At 37.8% G+C, this 19880-nt stretch overlaps 1 protein-coding gene and 1 pseudogene across 1 annotated transcript; one reads left to right on the plus strand and one right to left on the minus strand.

Annotated features, from left to right (window-relative positions):
- Positions 1 to 4042: 4042 nt before the first annotated feature.
- Positions 4043 to 5251, minus strand: LOC142173474 (serine/threonine-protein phosphatase 7 long form homolog). Its single transcript, XM_075239069.1, has 3 exons — positions 4676 to 5251; positions 4406 to 4564; positions 4043 to 4327 (listed from the first exon to the last, which is right to left on the minus strand). Exons 1-3 carry the CDS (start codon positions 5249 to 5251, stop codon positions 4043 to 4045), a joined length of 1020 nt encoding a protein of 339 aa, XP_075095170.1.
- An 11799-nt stretch (positions 5252 to 17050) lies between these two features.
- Positions 17051 to 19086, plus strand: LOC142173475 (uncharacterized; annotated as a pseudogene).
- Positions 19087 to 19880: the final 794 nt, after the last annotated feature.

The raw sequence follows: 19880 nt of genomic DNA on the forward strand, positions 1-19880 counted from the left end.
GGAGGGGGGATGTAGTGTTATACCGGCGGGTTCAATTGAACACATAACTTTCGACGCAAAGTAAAAATTTATATGTAAAAATTCATTAAAATTACAAAAATAATAGATATGAATTCATAACTTTAAAAATATAATAGGTTCAATGCAAAAAATCTTAAAAGATAAATTCATACGGTTTAAATCTTAGATCCGCCTCTATTAAGGGTAATATAGAAATGTGGAGAAGGACCACGATCAACAAAAATAGAACAAAGAGGTCAAAAAGGATTTTGTTTAGGAAAAGGTATCTTAGTAAAAAATTTATTCAAATTAAAATTGCTTTTAGACTAAAACCAGAAGTGAGGAGTGATTTAGGTACTTTTAGTATTTACATCTATTCCTATATACTATAAGTGTGGATAAGCAGGCAGCATGTCTGTCTGGCCATCCAAGGATAAAGAAAACCCAATTTTCATCCCAACACATGGAGTCACCTACCAAATCCAATGCTTCTGCAAACACCTCTTCTCTTCATACCTCTGCTCTCTCACTCCTCCGCTCTGTCTATAGTTATTTTCTACTGGGTATTCTTGTCTCACTCCTTTGCTCTGTCTATTATTATTTTTTGGTTGGGTATTCTTTTTCTCATTGTACGCTTCTTGTATTGATGATTTATTCCAGTCGTTCAGAATATGTTAGGTATTTGTACATTTTGTTCTATAGGTGTTTGACAAAATTGTTCAATGAATCAGGTTGTATTAGATTTCTTATATACGCTCCTGCCTTCTTAAGAAATAAATAAATCAGCAGATGACTAATTCAAAAACTTCAAAGTCCCGCTCCTATACAAAGAAGAAAGAGAAAAGTATTACCGGTACCAATATAAATCTTTTATCAATTCTTCGAAATCTAGAAACTTTGATCCTTCTTGGTTTTGATTTTCAGATTTTGTTCCTTACTGTACAAATTATTATAATCTATCTCTCATTCTTATATGGAAGAAGGGCTTTTTGTTGGGGAAAAAAGAAGAAGCTTAATAGTATTTAATTGAGTAAGGGCTGCCATGTACTTTTTTAGTCCTTAATTTCAATTGGACAATGATTCTCATTCTTCTTTTTATTTTGTCTTCTTGGTTTCTTCCACCAGTGGCTAAGCTAGAAATTTTTTCAGGGTGTTCAAATTTGAAAGAAAGAAAAAAAATCCAATAAAGGGTGTTCAATATGTATTATATACCTCTAAAATGTAATATTTGACCTATATACATAGTGTAATTTTTCGACGACCTTATAACCATGTGGCTTCGCCCCTGTCTTCACAGGTTTACTAAATAGGCCATACAATAATGTTTTTATTCTCATATATCAATCGCTCTCGAACTGTTTCCAATCAGGTTGCTTGGATTTTATTTTGATTTCGATTCTCTCACTATTCTTTTTACTATCCCTTTCTGTAATTTTCTAAAAATCCTTTAGTTTTCCTGGTGTACGATGGTGAAGAGATGTACTGCAAGTTCCTGAGAGTTTATCTGAAAAAGAAGGGTTGAAACTAATGGCTTAGGCTGAAGACAATGAGGATAACTTAAAAGACCGAAATCGTGTGAAGTACTTCCTTGCTTAAAAGAACGCGTATACGGAACAAAATGGATATTGGTGATACCGTTTATGCGCGCAAATATGGCATATGCTCGCCAACAGGACACGGCCGTCGTAAATGTTCTTCAGCTGGTTTGGGTGGCGGTGGTAATCCAGTTCCTAGTGGAAGTTCATCTAATGTGTCCAACTATCAAGGATACACGTAGTGTTTTGTTTCCTAATGTGGTTGTAATAAGTGTATGTACTTGTTTATCTTGTAGAATGTATGAAATAAAATTATGTTTCCATTGCTGTTAAATCTTATTGATATTTAACATTAATAGTTCAGTACAACAATCTAACATAAACCCATTTTAAAAAAAATAATTGTCTTGTCGACCTGAAAAAGCTGCTTGCCTGCAAAAGCTATTTTCTGAAAAAGCTGTATTGTACCCGAAAGAATCTTTAGCATGCGAAGCATAGTGCGGTGAAATACTACGTTATGTGGGTTGTCTTGTCGACGTAAAAAGCTGCTCGCCTGCAAAAGCTAACTTTTGGAAAAGTTGTATTGTACCCGACAGAATCTTTAACACGCGAAGCATAACTCGGTGAAATACTACGTTATGTGTGTTGTCTTGCCTATAAATAACTAGCGCATTTTAGTTATTATCTGCGGTTAACCAAAACAAATAGCAAAACTTTCCATACATTTTTTATTTTTCTTGCATTAACAAATGTCTGGACGCAATGACCAACCAAGGTGCTATTGTGGCAAACATGTGATTTTGAAAGCATGTTGGTCCGATGGTAATGTTGGGTGCAGATACTGGATGTGTCAATAATTATTTGGACGCAATGACGGAAATTATTGTATGTTTGAGAAATGGTATGATAAACCCATTAATCAGGAATACTACAAATTATGTTTGCAGTATGTTTGGATTATGAACGGTGAATACCAATGCCAGATCTCTGAAATGCAACGAGAAATTGTGCCAGTGCAGAAGAAACTAAAAGAGGCGGAAGAAGAAAAAAATAAAATGGAAGAGAAATTTAAGTGGTTGGAGCAGAGAATAATAGGCGGTAGTGACTAAACAAATACATATATATGTTGAGTGTAGTATTTTATCTTTATGTTTCCGTGTCATGTATTTTCATTAGTTATACTGAATTTAAATTATGTTAAGTTGCTATGTTTGTATTTGTGTTGTAGTATAAAAATAACGAAGAACTTGAGAAATAAAAACATAATGCTCATATAATATAAACAATAAAAATTATTGCTATTATTTACTGAATGTCATATGTACATAAAATAAAATAAATCAATGTGTCCCACATCCTGTATGCTTTAAAGCAGTCGTTGGCCTGAGGTGCATCCCATCCCGCCCGGCTACACTATCAGGATCATCCTCATCACATCGCCTCTTTGTCGGAGGATGCGCTGCAGCATGATCATCAGTAGGACTGGCAGGCTCGGTAGAAGGGGCCGTCGGTCCAACAGTAACCTACAGAATAATACGATATTTTAGTATATGAAATATGTATTAGTAATGTACGTTAATAGTCACATAAATGTAAATTGTCTTACCATGGTCTCGTCAGGCTCCTGAATATAATCATCCGTCGCAACCATGTCAGTATCTCACAAGGTGGCCTCCGTGACGGGCGAGAATGAAGCCTTAAAACAAAACAAACCTGCTCCTGTGAAAGATCCTTAGCATCCCTCAATGATGAGCCATAACTCAGCTGGCGCCCACTATTCACATCTCGTGTCGGACAATCATCGGCAACGGTCGATGGGTCATGAAAATACTGGTCCCACTCTTGTCGCGTAATGGTCGTGCCCGCGATCAATAATGGAGATGACAGGGTCACCTGCGAAGTCCTTGGAGTAAGATAAAGGCTGAATGGCGGCATATCTCTGGGAGCATGGTCTAGCTCATGGTGGTCACCCGGCTGATCAACTCCAATATCCTCAACAGGTGCTTCAACGGCCCCTTGCTGGGGACCACCTCCTCGCCGACCCCCACGACCTCGTGGGACACCCCTGCCACGTCAGCCACATTCCGACCCCACTGGTGGCCCATGATGGTACTGCCCTGGCGTCACATACTCAGTCTCATATCCTAATCGCTTATCATCTCGGGCTCGCCTCAATGTCCGAGAAGCCAGATTGGTAACCTGCCGGCCATAATCGTGCAAAGCGGCTACTCCCTCGCCGGTATGCTACTGCATCTGCAGTCCCAACTGGTGGAACAGATGTAGGTCAATAGCTAGTACAACATGTAAAATATAAATTACGGAACGCTAGGTTAACGTTATAAATAAGTATACCAAATAACATGCCAGTGCCTCATGCCTCCCGACGTATGAAACGTACCGACCGCCAGCGCGATAAACGAGATTCACGATGAAAAGTCAGGTAACGTTGCGGTACCAGCCCATATACTCATGCTCACCATCCGTATGGTCAGGTGGAGGGGGCGGAATCAGGTCAGTCGCTGGTCCCAAGTATCGATCTGCGCCTCTACCCATGTCACATATGCCTGGTCCACCCTGGAACGATCATCTCGCTGGTAATGTGTCATATGCCAAGCGGGCGGTGGAGGTACAAGTTGTGGTCGACCAAACTGGCAAAGTACTCGCTCGGTGGCATGATGCTTGACAATATCGAGACACATCAACGGGACAGAAGAGCTCCACATAATTCGGTCGGTCGAGCAATAATCGGGCAAATCAGCTATTAGCTTGTCGTTGTATGGCCTCCAAATGAACTATTAAGTAAAAACAGGAAACATGAGTATACGCAACACATATAAAGCCATGCCAAGTAAACTTAGTTATACATTTACCTGTGCGCCCTCCAGCAAATCCAACAAATTCCTGCAATAGGGGAGATTATGCCGATCCTCGTACTCCCGTCTATATCCTCGCCTATCAACCCACCTCCTAGCTAAAGGGAGAAACGGAGGTAGTGCATCCGGAGCTAAGGGTGGTAGAGGTGGCTGCAACTGCAGGAACCGCTCCCAGGCCCAAACCTAATATACAACGTGGACGTAAAATTTAAGGTATATTTTTACTAGGTATGTTATAATGAAGAGAGTATTTGACTATGTTTTCACCTGCAGCAGCGGCAAAAATCCTCCAACGTCTCGTTGGGTGTCCATGCTCGCCCGACACATCTGCCTGTACAAGGAACCGAGAACAGCAGCACCCCAGCGGTAATGATGTAAATCATCTAGCCGCTCAAGATGATGAAGAAATCTCAAGCTAACTAGGTTACCCGAAGTGTTCGGGAACAAAACCCCTCCAAACATAAGCAACAACAGCAACCTCGTGTACCGGTGAATATGAAGCTCTGGTATATCATCTGTGATGTCAACGTGAATCGCTTCAAAATGCTGCCGGACAGGCGTCAACTGTAGACGACTGGCCCCAATCAATGCAATCTCAGTCGGTTGCTGGATACCGGTGAGCCGCTGCAGCATCTCCAGGTACTGCAAACCCGTATACTCTCTAATGGCATTCGGCAAAGCAACAAGGTGTCCATCAACGGGCAGCCCATACAGGACCTCCATGTTCTGAAGCGTGATAGTGGCCTCGCCAATGGACAAATGGAATATGTGCGTCTCCGGTCGGCACCGCTCTATCAGGGCCGTGATCAACGACCAATCCAGCTGCAGCCGGCCGATCTCCATAATCCTATAAAAACCCGTATCCTGGAGGTGTCTAACTATACGAGGATGGAGAGGGTGGGCCCTAAGAAAGTCCCACATATCGTCTACTCTCCTGGCGCGGAACGTCTGGGCCAGTAACTGTCCCTCCCATATGTTGGACGTCCTATGCTCTCCCTGTAGCAACAGTAGCTCTAGCGTGGCAGGTCCGGGATGCAAAGGCGGAACCTCCATGTCAGCTACTGTAAATTGAACAATATTAATTACATTATTTTACTTTAATATGTTAGTTTTATTATTTTTATGTTAGTTTTATTATTATATATTTTTGTTTATGACTCACTTATTTTTTACTATAATAAAATTATATAATTAATTTTCATAATTACAGAAGATTTAATTATTAAATATTCACATATGGGTTTCGGGCTCGATATTTGAGGCCCAGTAGCATCAAGGTATCCTGAATTCTTGTGTTCATGATGAGAAACTTTTGTCAAATACTTATCACTCAATAGGTCTGTTATTTTAAATGTTAGTTTAATATTGTATATGTTATTTTTGTTAATTTATATGTTAGTTTTATTATTTTACATGTTAGTTTTATTAGTTTATATGTTTTGTTTGTTAATCACTTATTTTTTACTATAATAAAATTATATAATTAACTTTCATAATTATACAAGATTTAATTATTAAATATTCACATATGGGTTCCGGGCTCGATATTTGAGGCCCAATAGCACCAAAGTATCCGAATTCTTGTGTTTATGATGAGAAAATTTTGTCAAATATTTATCACTCAATAGGTCTGTTATTTTAAATAATTAATTTTAATAATTACAAGGATACTATGCTAAAGGGCACTACATTTTACTACGCTAAATGGCACTACATTACAAATACGAGCACTACATTAGGCCACAAGATACCACTACAGGGAACTAAACTAACAATTTATCTATTTTACTAGTTTTTTAGCAAATAAATAATCTAAAGCAGATAACAACAAAAAATTAATTTAATAAACAATCAATCAGGAAAATACATATACCACAGTAAAAAGTAACTAATTAATTTTTTTTAACAACTAATAATAATTTCTCTATTTTACTATTTTTTTTAGCACACTAATACTATAGTCCGGATAAAAAATAACAAGTTAGTTAAATCATAAAATAATCACAAAATAACATAGAGCACATTAAAAATAACTAATATACATTTTTATACTAGTTTAACAAATATTAAGTCGGAATACCTCGATTTAAGGTTTTGAAAAGTTGAAGATTTGGTGATTTGGAGCCGAAACGAGCAACCACTACTAGAATACGGCTTAGCAAGGATGTGGGACCGGTGGGATCCACTCGAGCTTTTTTCCGTTGAAAATGGGGTGGGGGACCACTGTTTTTTGTTTTGTTTTAAGGGGGGGGGAGCTTTTGGTTTGGTGGGGAAAGGAAGGGGACGGGTTTTTATGTGGGTATAGCGCCTTTTATTAAGACGCTATACTATAGCGTCTTAATAAAAAGCGCTATACCTTCCAACTCTTTTCAAGTTCAACTATAGCGCGTTAATAAAATGTGCTATACCTCCCGTCTCTTCAAATTCACATATAGCGCCCTTTAAAAGGGCGTTACACATATTTTGGTCACTATATTTTTTTCACACATTTCGGTCGTTTGAGTCCAAAAGAACAACATTTTGGTTCCAGATTCTCTCCAATGCTGATAGTCTTTATCTGGCCTGCCATGTTCGTGGTAAGTCGACTGTGGCATTATGTACGGACATTCTGATTCTTCATACAAAGGCCGATTCTCGTGCCAAACCCATCTCCCACTGAACACATCACATCCTTTCTGTGTCTCTCCAATAGAAAATGGTAACTTCTCCTTGTTCTTCTCTACCAACACAGTTCAAATTATACAAGTCAAAAAAGTTATAATTTTTTTTTTCTTTTGATGAATGTTTGGATTTGCAAGCATAGGGGATAGTGTGAGTTCAACTGAACCTTTTGCTTTCAACTTAAACTATGTTACATATGCATAAACAAAACTGTGCTTTTGTCTTGGACAAACATGCATGATAAATTCTTCCGAAAAATAAATAAATAGATAGATAGATAGATAAATAAATAAAAGAGAAAAAAGTGAAAGTTAATTGGAATTATACCAACTTGAATAATAACCAAATCATAATCAAAAGCCTTTGAAGAAGCTCCAATAGGCATAAAAAAGGAAGTAAAAAGCTGCACAACGTACCCATCTCATTTTACATGTCAAAGATAACATAAACACTATGGAAACATTTGGTGAACTTTACTATTTTTCTGTCCCTAACATCATATGCAAAAGGAAAAATCTACGTTCTTTTGACATTCATACCTCTTAGTTTTCTAACAAAATTCTAGATAGCACTATAACAAGTTGAACTTATTTGAGAAGATTTTCATAATATGGAGATTGTTTACCATCCTTAGCACTGCAAAGAAACTCTAGTAAATTTTAAAAAAAGTGCAGGCCAGACAGTAGAACAAAAGTGAAATCCTTGATAAGTAGCAAGAATACGTCATACCTATATTTTATCAGCAGAAACACTTAGATTTCCATCGTGCCATGAATTGTATTTTACAGAGAAAATTTTAGAGATATGAGGTTAAGCAAGAATTGACTTGACAAAGAGAATTTTCAGCAAGCACCAAGTTTTTTAATCACACCAACATCAACAAGCAAATGAACTTCATCGAGAAGAGAAGCACATAAAGAACTGGAAAATAATTAGGGAATAAATGACTCCATTATCTATATAATGTAAATGCACTTGCACCTTGAGGTCCGAAACCTATATCAAGTATTCTACCAATGTATACCATAGAGTAGTATGAACCAAGTAAATCTATAATACAATTTCTTAAGGTCATGAAATGATACTTTTTTGTAGCCTAAACTCAGATTAGTTATCATTAAATTGCTTTCTAATGGGTTTTCCGGAAAGAGCTTTCAGTTTTGAAAAGTTTTTTAAGATAAATAGTATGACTAACTATACAGTGACAAATATAAGGGAGGTTGCACGACTTGGCTATTTAGGCGGTAGCTGATGATGCTGCAATTTCTTTTGAAAGGTGTTGAAATAAGTTAAAACTTCTAGTGCCAATAAGCTACCTACATTGAGCTGCAGTAACTTGCAGGATATTTAAGCGATTGAGCGCCACCATTCTTTGCAAGTAAATGACGTTGATGTTGTCTAAGTGATGTTGCAATTTCCTGTCCTAGACTACTGGTGCTTATTGGCTGCCACAAAATAAAAGAACGATCAATAATCAGGTTATAGCCTCTAGAAGTATGTCAAGATAAAAAGTGTATAACATTTTCTCCGTTAGTAGAAATCAAACAAATAGACATCCTCTTAACTCTTCAATCTAGTTGACGGAGAGGTAATTTTATTGCAATAATTTTCACTTGTGTAAAAAGTTTTCTCATGTATTAAGCATTCTCAAGATTAGCACAACAACCTACACAATTGAGTTGGAGAAACAATATTGTCTATAAAGCAATTCTATGTGATAATAAGCAATTATACTAAAGGCATTCTAACATATATGTTCTGTTTGTGAACTGCCTTACGAATCCACCTTTACTAGGTAATTTAATTTTCCCATTCGGTGTCGGAATAACGTGCATTTTAGAGTTTTATTGTTTAAAACTTATCAAGTGCATAAGCTATAAATCCCCATGCATTACCACTAAGCCTCAGATGACATATGAAGATATAATGAAGGGATAAAAATTCAGCACTGAAATAAGGATTGCTTAAGGAAACGGATAACAGTGTAAACTTTTGATGTTCTACCAACAAGAAACTTAGAAAGAAAAAATTAGTAATCAAAAGCATAACAAGATCCAATAGTGGTCAAGATGGAATTGTGAAGTACTCAAAGGAGGGCTGAAACATAGAAAAACCAGCAGTGGTGCGAATGACACAACAGAAAGTTCAGAAAGTAAAAAGTGTTTTATTGACAGTACAAAGATAGGTGAATATAGTACCGACCTATAAGAAATCTGAATATTTGTTGGTAACATACTAATCATCACTCAAGAAAATCTGAATATATCACAATATGCAAACACCAGAGAACATAGGTAAAATAGTATTCATTTAAATACAGAGTACTGGTAAACACAACTCTAATCCTTTTTAATGGGGAAATGCAGAGGTAGAGTTTCATTTCAATCGATGTCTAAAATAATTACAAATGCTAACTCTAGTTCTTTACTTCCCCATGATCGAATGGTAGTATCCAGTTCAGTTGGTGTGTAATATAAATGCGGATGCCTAATTCGATAGTAATGCCTAAAAAGTTTAATTTCAAATTAAAAAAATAGCAGCTAATATTGATTCATTTTAACGTATAAAAAATTATTAAGTACCAAATTTATCTTGTTGTAACGCATTGAAATTAATTGGTCAGATGAATTTCAAGGATTAGCTTTCTGCACCAAGCCACTCGACTAATTTAACGATTCACATCTACAGACCAGGAAAGAATAAAACTTAATGGAAAAAATATATTAATCACATGCATGCAAATAATGTACATATCGAAGAGAAAGTAGAGTAAGTTTTGGCAAATCAAAATGAAAGTGAAATAGTTTACATTAAAGAAACTCTAAAAATCATTAAGGAGCAAGGAAGTACTTCACACGATTTCGGTCTTTTAAGTTATCCTCATTGTCTTCAGCCTAAGCCATTAGTTTCAACCCTTCTTTTTCATATAAACTCTAAGGAACTTGCAGCACACCCCTTCACCATCGTACACCAGGGAAACTAAAGGATTTGCAGAAAATTACAAAAAGGGATAGTAAAAAGAATAGTGAGAGAATCGAAACCAAAATAAAATCCAAGCAACCTGATTGGAAGCAGTTCTAGAGCGATTGATATATGAGAATAAAAAAATTATTGTATGGCCTATTTGGTAAACCTGTGAAGACAGGGGCGAAGCCACATGGTCATAAGGTCATCGAAAAATTACACTATGTATATAGGTCAAATATTATATTTTAGAGGTATATAATACATATTGAACACCCTTAATTGGATTTTTCTTTCTTTCTTTCAAATTTGAACACCCTGAAAAAAAATTTAGCTTAGCCACTGCGGAAGAAACCAAGAAGACTAAATAAAAAGAAGAATGAGAATCATTGTCCAATTAAAATTTAGGACTAAAAAAGTACATGGCAGCCCTTACTCAATTAGATACTACTAAGCTTATTCTTTTTTCCCCAACAAAAAGCCCTTCTTCCATATAAGAATGAGAGATAGATTATAATAATTTGTACAGTAAGGAACAAAATCTGAAAATCAAAACCAAGAAGGATCAAAGTTTCTAGATTTCGAAGAATTGATAAAAGATTTATATTGGTACCGGTAATACTTTTCTCTTTCTTCTTTGTATAGGAGCGGGACTTTGAAGTGTTTGAATTAGTCATCTGCTAATTTATTCCTTTTTTAAGAAGGCAGGAGCGTGTATAAGAAATCTAATACAACCTGATTCATTAAACAATTTTGTCAAACACCTATAGAACAAAATGTACAAATACCTAGCATATTCTGAACGATTGGAATAAATCATCAATACAAGAAGCGTACAATGAGAAAAAGAATACCCAACCAAAAAATAACAATAGACAGAGCAGAGGAGTGAGACAAGAATACCCAGCAGAAAATAACTATGGACAGAGCGGAGGAGTGAGAGAGTAGAGGTATGAAGAGAAGAGGTGTTTGCAGGAGCATTGGATTTGGTAGGTGACTCTATGTGTTGGGATGAAAATTGGGTTTTCTTTATCCTTGGATGGCCAGGCAGACATGCTGCCTGCTTATTCACACTTATAGTATATAGGAATAGATTTAACTACTAAAAGTACCTAAATCACTCCTCACTTCTGGTTTTAGTCTAAAAGCAATTTTAATTTGAATAAATTTTTTACTAAGATACCTTTTCCTAAACAAAATCCTTTTTGACCTGTCTGTTCTATTTTTGTTGATCGTGGCCCTTCTCCACATTTGTATATTATTCTTAACAGAGGCGGATCTAAGATTTAAACCGTATGAATTTATCTTTTAAAATTTTTTGCATTGAACCTATTATATTTTTAAAGTTATGGATTCATATCTACTATTTTTGTAATTTTAATAAATTTATACATATAAATTTTTACTATGCGTCGAAAGTTATGGGTTCAATTGAACCCGCCGGTATAACACTACATCCCCCCCCCCCCGACTCTTAATGATACTCCCAAAACTCCCGTATAGGAAATGTTTTTAAATTAACAACAACAACAATAACAACAAATCAAGTGAAATCCCACAAGTGAGGTGTGGGGAGGGTAATGTGTACACAGACCTTATCCCTATCTTAGGAAGGATATGTTTTAAATCATAAGATTCAAAATTTTTTTGGATATATTATACATACCTTTAATTTAAAATGGTGAGATTTCAAAATTTTCTTTAAAGTTTTAATTGTATATTAAATCAAATTAAGACAATTGGCTTGGTTTGATAACTAAAAAACATAAACCAACCTGACCTATGTATACCCTTACAAGTTACAGGTCATCATAATAGCATGAGCAGGTCAAAAGGGAGTCCAACTAAATCCTTTTCGTTAACAATTATATTGTGCAAACAAAGTGAAGATAATTTGTTATTTTATATTACAAGTTAGAATTGTAGGTGTGGCATTCTTGTATTCTTCTACTTTTGGTTCCGGTATCGCTTAATAGCTTACATAACACTTGGATCAACTTAAGATTAACATCATATACTTTAACCTTATGTGATAACATCTCTTTCGTAAACGGAATGTACCATTATATTAGTACATTATATTATGCTGCATTTCAAGAGCTCTTAATTATATGTTGTCCTAGAGTTGTAGATTAGTCTCGACTTTCTGTCATCATATTTTCACATAGCTTAGTGATGCCATGTCGTCTGCCTCTGACGACGACCACATCCATCATTATCCACTTATACAGCATGTCCTTGAGGACGACATCGACAAGCGGAGGGACTAGCTGTATGGGTGAAAACTTAACTTCACGTATTTGACCTAGTTAACTGTAATAAAGCCTACGACAGAGATGACGTTTTGTGATGACTCCAAAAGATCAAAGTCAAGGATGAAGGATAAAGCGTGCCAAGGTCGAACTGATTTGGCAGATGACGAGGTCGAGGACCAGCTCTCATTCTAGACACGAAGTGATGACCAGCCTTAGAATTCGGATTCCTGGGAATATTCTATGGATATTCCCTTTTGTTGTACTATCTAGGATTTTGTTGCCCATATGCTCCTATAAATAGGAAAATATGTAGATCAGAAAGGGAGATTTGGACCTTTTTGCCAAAGATTTCACCAACATTCTTTGTACAAGATTCTCACTTTATTTAATATAAACAAAGCTTGACTTTACACTTTCCTTCTATTATTCCCTCTCCCCATCAAAAAAGGATCAGAATATATGATTGTTCATCATCATCCATCATTATCAAAAAGACATATGGGGAACTCATCTTTGTCAGGTTATCTTTGTCTCATCTACTGTTTGAAAGCTATTTATTGTCATTTATTACTCCCTCTTTATATTTTTCAAGTCATTATTGCTCAACTATTCTTCAAGTCATCTTCTTCAATGCCATTCATTTAATATTTACTGAAGAATACTATATCTATCATTGAACATTAATATTGGCTATGATTAACCCTATTTTTCAACAAATCTAATTCTATAAAACCAAAATCTATTTTTTTGGGTTATACACTAACCCAACCTATGTACACCCCTACAGGTCACTATAATAGCATGAGCAGGTCAAAAGAGAGTCCAACTGAATCCTTTTCGTTAATAATTATACTGTGCAAACAAAGTGAAGATACTTTGTTTGTTTTATATTATAAGTTAGAATTACAGGTGCGGCGTTCTTGTATTCTTCTGTGAATCCCCTTATTAAAACTTTTAGTTTCGGTATCGCTTTAATAGCTTACATAACACTTGGATCAACTTAACATTATGTGGTAGCATCTCTTTCATAAACGGAATGCACCATTATATTAGTACATTATATTATGTTGTATTTCAGGAGCTCTTAATTATATGATGTACTAGAGTTGTAGATTAGTCTCGACTTTCTGTCATCATATTTTCACATAGCTTAGTGATGCCACTTCGTCTGCCTATAACGACGACCACGTCCATCATTATCCACTTATCCAGCCCGTTTTTTAGGACGACCTCGACAAGCGGAGGGACTAGTTGTATGGGTGAAAACTTCACTTGACGTATTTGACCTAGTCAACTGTAATAAAGCCTACGACAGTGGTGACGTGTCGTGATGACTCCAAAAGATCGAAGTCAAGGGTGAAGGATAAAGCGTGCCGAGGTCGAACTGATTTGGCAGATGACGAGGACGAGGACCAGCTCTCATTCTAGACACGAAGTGATGACCAACCTTAGAATTTGGATTCCATGGGAATATTCTATGGATATTCCCTTTTGTTGTACTATCTAGGGTTTTGTTGCCCATGTGCTCCTATAAAAAGGAAAAGATGTTGATCAGAAAGGGAGATTTGGACCTTTTTGCCAAAGATTTCACCAACATTCTTTGTACAAGATTCTCACTTTATTTAATATAAACAAAGATTGCCTTTACACTTTCCTTCTATTATTCCCTCTCCCCATCCAAAAAGGATCAGAATATATGATTGTTCATCATCATCCATCATTATCAAAAAGACATCTGGGGAACTCATCTTTGTTAGGTTATCTTTGTCTCATCTACTGTTTGAAAGCTATTTATTGTCATTTATTGCTCTCCTTTTATATTTTTCAAGTCATTATTGCTCAACTATTCTTCCAAGTTGTCTTCTTCAATGTTATTTATTAAATATTCACCGAAGAATACGAGATCTATCATTGAACATTAATATTGGCTACGATTAACCTACTTTTCAACAAATCTAATTCTATAAAAATAAGATCTATGTTTTTGGGTCATACACTAACCCAACCTATGTACACCCTTACAGGTCACTATAATAGAATGAGCAGGTCAAAAGAGAGTCCAACTGAATCCTTTTCGTTGACAATTATACTGTGCAAACAAAGTGAAGATAATTTGTTTGTTTATATTACAAGTTAGAATTGCAGGTGCGGCGTTCTTGTATTCTTCTGGGAATCCCCTTGTTAAAACTTTTGGTTCCGGTATCGCTTAATAGCTTACATAACACTTGGATCAACTTAAGATTAACAACATATACTTTAACATTACGTGGTAGCATCTCTTTCGTAAACGGAATGCACCATTATATTAGTAAATTATATTATGCTGCATTTCAGGAGCTATTAATTATATGTTGTGCGAAAAATACTGAACGTCTCTTTCTCTCTCTCTCTCTAACATCTCTTTACCCCCTTTGTCTCTCTAACGTCTTCCTCCATCGTGAGACCACTGTCACGCCGGCATAAATCCGGCGACCTCTCATCGGATTCAGGTAAGTCCTCCTCCCTTTTTCTGTATCTTTTCTCCTTCTTCTCTTCACTCTCTTCCTTCCTCCCCTCCTCTCTCCTCTAAAATCGTCAAAACTTGTCGGATCTATCCCTCCCCTCCCCCCCCCACCCCACCTCCTGTCTCTTTCTCCTTTCATTGTTTCTTCAGCTACTTCACTTCTAAGTTAAACACATTTCTTCAAGTAGCATAGAGGAATAAGGGGTTTGCTTAAGCTTTTGGATCAGCTTAATAGTATAATAATATACATGTAAGATTTTAATTTCCTTTGTTTTGAAAGTATATATAAAAATATTTGCATTATCTTAGCTAATTTGGCATCTGGGTATTTTTATTTTTTTATTATTTGTTTTTTTTTTAATGTTTTGGAGTTACTTAGTCCATTGTGAATACCCTTTTAGTCTCTTGAGCTGGAGAAAATTCTTGCTCTGTGTTTTGAAATCGGTTTTCTTCTTCTCTTGATCTTTCTTGCATTTTCTACAACTTTGTTTTTGACTCTTTGTAATCAAGATCTGAACACCCTTTTGCTCATTCTCTTTTCATTAGATCCCTCTTTTAAAAGCTCCTTTCAGGTTATTCTTAATATTTCATCACTCATATATTCATTATTGTGTTTGATTTATAGTGAACTAGCTAATCGTATTAGAGCTTGGTTAATTTGTATCTATAATTCGATAAAAGTAGTGTAAAAATCAACATTTCCCTCTTTTTAGTGGAAATTTTTCGCAACATTTACTACTTTCGGTGCTTATATTTAATTTGAGGTTATTTGTTTCAGGTTTAATCAATTCTGCTTTTATTTTATCAACATTATTGACTGATTTTGAATCAATTCAGCCTTTATTTCATCTTATTCAACTTGATTTTGGCTGATTTAAATTGGGTTTGGTTATTTTACTATTGGATTCATGAAATTTCGTAAAATTTCGGTTTTTATTTATTATTGATTGTTTTTATATGAACCTAAGGTTTTATTTCAACCTTTGTTTTTGCGCTCCTTTGCTACGGGTGGGGCCTCACCAGTGGTAACGGTGAAAACCCTTCCCTCCTTTGTTTGGCTTTGTGGTGTTTTGTGCGTATTTCAGGTTAGGGCTTGTGGCTATTAGCGGCGAACGGGACGTGCGTGTGCAAACATTTAAGAACAACCCGGACGAGTGTCAGCCAGGGGCAGCGCGAGTTGGACGCGAACGTGCTAGGTGGCCGCAACATCGTCGTATATACCAAGACAATTCCCAGGTTCTACTCGCGGGAGTTGTTACCTCCCGTTTTTCTGTTTCTCTTTGTTGTGTTCGTTAAATTATTGTCATCATAGTTCATATTAGTTTATTCACCGTATTAGTGTGCCTGTAGTTGCAACTTATCTTCTTTTTGTTTGGTCTGTTGCCTCGAGTGTGTTAGTGATTCCCCTTAATCTGCCGTAGATATAGTGGTTGTGGTCTGGGATGGTCGAGTGAGGTCATGTCCTCGAGGGGAACGGGGGTGGGGCGTGAGGTAGAGCAGGGGTTAGGGGGGGCAGGAGGCAAGGGAGGTAAAGGGAACAAGGGTGTCTATAGGTTGAGAATTGGGTCATGGAACGTAGGTACATTGACAGGTAAGTCTATTGAGTTGGCAAATATCCTTCAGAAGAGGAGGGTCAATATAGCTTGTGTTCAAGAAACAAAGTGGGTAGGGTCGAGGGCGAAGGACGCAGTCGGGTATAAACTTTGGTAATCAAGAGTCCAGAAAGGTAAGAATGGAGTGGGTATCTTGGTGGATAGGGAACTTAGAGAGTCTTTAGTTGAGGTTAGACGAGTGAATGAAAGATTGATGATTATTAAGTTGGTGGTTGGCGAGTTCATCCTAAACGTCGTTAGCATCTATGCGCCGCATGCGGGCCTAGATGAGTAGGTTAAACGACGTTTCTGGGAGGGGCTAGATGAGATTGTGTGCCAGGTTCCGCCGGCTAAGAAACTATTTATAGGAGGGGATTTTAATGGTCATATTGGGTCGACCGCTGGTGGTTATGGCGAGGTGCATGGAGGCTTTGGTTTTGGGGAGAGGAACGGAGGAGGTACCTCGCTGTTGGACTTCGCTAAGGCTTTTGGGATGGTGATTGCGAACTCTAGCTTTCCGAAAAGGGAGGAGCATTTGGTTACTTTTCAAAATGCGGCGAAAACTCAGATTGACTATCTCCTCCTCAGCAGGTGTGACAGAGGTTTGTGCAAAGATTGCAAGGTGATTCCGGGTGAGATACTCGCGACGCAGCATAGGCTCTTGGTGATGGATGTTGGTACTATGTTAAAGAGGAGGAAAATGTCTGCTCGTGGAAGACCAAGAATCAGGTGGGGAGCCTTAACTAAGGATAAAGATCATGAGTTGGAGGGACGATTGTCGGCTGTGGGAGCTTGGATGAGCAGTGGTGACGCGAGCACTATGTGGTCAGCGACAACAGACTGTTTAAGGGAGGTTGTGAGAGAGGTGTTAGGGGTCTCGACGGGCACCTCTGGTGGGCACAGAGGAGACTGGTGGTGGAATGAAGTGGTCCAAGGTAAAGTGGAAGAGAAGAAGGCGGCATACCTGAAGTTAGTGAGGAGGAGAGGCGAGCGTGCATGGAGAGGTATAAGGTAGCTAGGAAGGAAGCTAAGCTGGCGGTCACGGAAGCTAAGACTGAGGCGTATGGTCGTATGTACGAGGAACTGGGGGAAAAAGGCAGGGAGAAGAAGTTATTCCGGTTGGCCAAGTTGAGAGAGAGGAAGGCTCGGGATTTGGACCAAGTGAGATGCATCAAGGACGAAGATGGTAGAGTATTGATGGAAGATGCCCAGATTAAGAGGAGATGACAGACTTACTTTCATAAACTTCTGAATGACGAAGGGGATCGGGATATTTTGATAGGCGAATTGGAGCATTCCGAGAGTCACCTTGAATTTGGGCACTGCATGCGTATCAATGTTGAGGAGGTCGTGGGAGCTATGCGTAAGATGAGTAGGGGCAGAGCGACAGGGCCAGACGAGATTCTAGTGGAATTTTGGAAGTGTGTGGAGAGAGAAGGTTTGGAGTGGTTGACTGGGTTGTTTAATGTTATTTTTAAGGTGAAGAGGATGTCGGATAAGTAGAGGTGAAGTACGGTAGTTCCATTGAATAAGAATAAAGGTGATATCCAGAGTTGTAACAATTATAGGGGTATCAAATTACTGAGTCATACCATGAAAGTGTGGGAGAGGGTGGTTGAAGCGAGGGTGAGGATGACAGTGTCAATATCCAATAACCAGTTCGGGTTCATGCCGGGTCGTTCTACTACAAAAGATATACACCTTGTTGGGAGGTTGGTGGATCTGTACAGAGAGAGGAAAAAAGATCTGCACATGGTGTTTATTGACCTAGAGAAAGCGTATGACAAGGTTCCTAGAGAAGAAGTTCCCTGGAGATGCTTGGAGGCAAAAGGTGTGTCGGTTCCTTATATTATGGCAATTAAGGACATGTATGATGGGGCAAAGACTCGGGTTAGGATAGTAGGAGGCGACTCCGATCATTTTCCGGTTGTAATGGGGTTATACCAAGGTTTTGCGCTCATTCCGTACTTGTTCGCCCTGGTGATGGACACATTAACACACCATATTCAAAGGGATGTGCCATGGTGCATGCCATTTGCCGATGACATAGTTCTGATTGATGAGTCATAAGCCGGTGTTAACGAGAGGCTGGAGGTTTGGAGACATACTATTGAGTCTAATTGTTTTAAGCTGAGCAAGATGAAGACGGAATACCTGGAGTGTAAGTTCAGCGTTGAGCCAGAGAAAGTGGACGTAGATGTGAGACTTGAATCACAGGTCATCCCAAGTAAAGGCAGCTTCAAGTACCCTGGGTCAGTTATCCAAGGGGGACGGGAGATCGACAAGGATGTCACTCACCGTATAGGGGTATGATGGATGAAGTGGAGGTTAGCAGCTGGAGTCATGTGTGATAAGAGAGTGCCACCGATACTCAAAGGTAAGTTATATAAAGCGGTGGTTAGACCGGCCATGATGTATGGGGATGAGTGTTGGCCTGTTAAGAACTCACATATCCAGAAGATGAAAGTAGCAGAAATAAGGATGTTGCGGTGGATGTGCGGGCACACTAGGATAGATAAGATTAGGAATGATGATATTCGGGAGAAGGTGCACGTGGCTCCCATTGATGACAAAATGCGGGAAGCGAGACTCAGATGGTTCGGGCATGTTCAGAGGAGAAGCCCAGATGTTCCGGTAAGGAGATGTGAGCGATTGGTAATGAAGGGAACGAGAAGAGGTAGAGGGTGGCCTAAGAAGTATTGAGGAGAGGTGATCAGGCAGGATATGGCGAGGCTTCAGATTTTCGAGGACATGACACTTGATAGGAAGATGTGGAGGTCGAGTATTAGGATTGTAGGTTAGGAGGTAGTTGAGTCTTTCCTTACTTCGTACCAGTATGAGACCAGTATGTTAGGGTTTTTGTCAAAGATAGTTAGTGGCAATGTGGTGTCTTACTATTTCACTTTTTAGTGCAGGACCTATTTACTAGCTATTGCTTTTGCTTTGCATCTTTCTTCTAGGTGATACTAATATTGTCTCCTTTTGTCCTTTTGTTTTCTTGAGTCGAGGGTCTTTCGGAAAAAGCCTCTCTACTCTTTCGGAGTAGGAGTAAGGTCTGCGTACACACTATGCTGTCTCCTAGAGTTGTAGATTAGTCTCGACTTTCTGTCATCATATTTTCACATAGCTTAGTAATGTCATTAGAATTTCAACTCGTGAGATTGCGGTTTGATTTTGTAACCTCTTAACTACCGGATTGTGTCCTCTGAATATCAGTTTGTAATATAGAATTTAGAATGTTTAGCTGAATTGGCATCTCTGAAAATCTGCTTAATAAATAAAGATAGAATTAATTGGACTACAAGAGATGTTTGATTTATTCCAAAATGGAATCCTAAATACCCACTATAAATAGATGTTTATACCCAAAAGGAGAAAAAAAACTAAATGACCACTATAAGCATTAAACCTAGAGCATAAAGAATTAAATTAATTGCCTAAATACATATCATATATGTATAGTTTTAACTTATATAGGTAGATAAAAATATCACATC

Source organism: Nicotiana tabacum, chromosome 19 (genome assembly GCF_000715075.1).
Source record: "Nicotiana tabacum cultivar K326 chromosome 19, ASM71507v2, whole genome shotgun sequence".
In the NCBI taxonomy this organism is placed as follows: Eukaryota; Viridiplantae; Streptophyta; class Magnoliopsida; order Solanales; family Solanaceae; genus Nicotiana; species Nicotiana tabacum.

Coding starts and splice junctions, on each gene's coding strand:
- LOC142173474 (XM_075239069.1), bottom strand. CDS start 5,251: ATGGAGATCGGCCGGCTGCAGCTGGATTGGTCGTTGATCACGGCCCTG. Junction 4,565..4,675: donor GATTTTTGCCGCTGCTGCAG/GTGAAAACATAG, acceptor CGGTTCCTGCAG/TTGCAGCCACCTCTACCACC. Junction 4,328..4,405: donor ATTTGCTGGAGGGCGCACAG/GTAAATGTATAA, acceptor TTTACTTAATAG/TTCATTTGGAGGCCATACAA.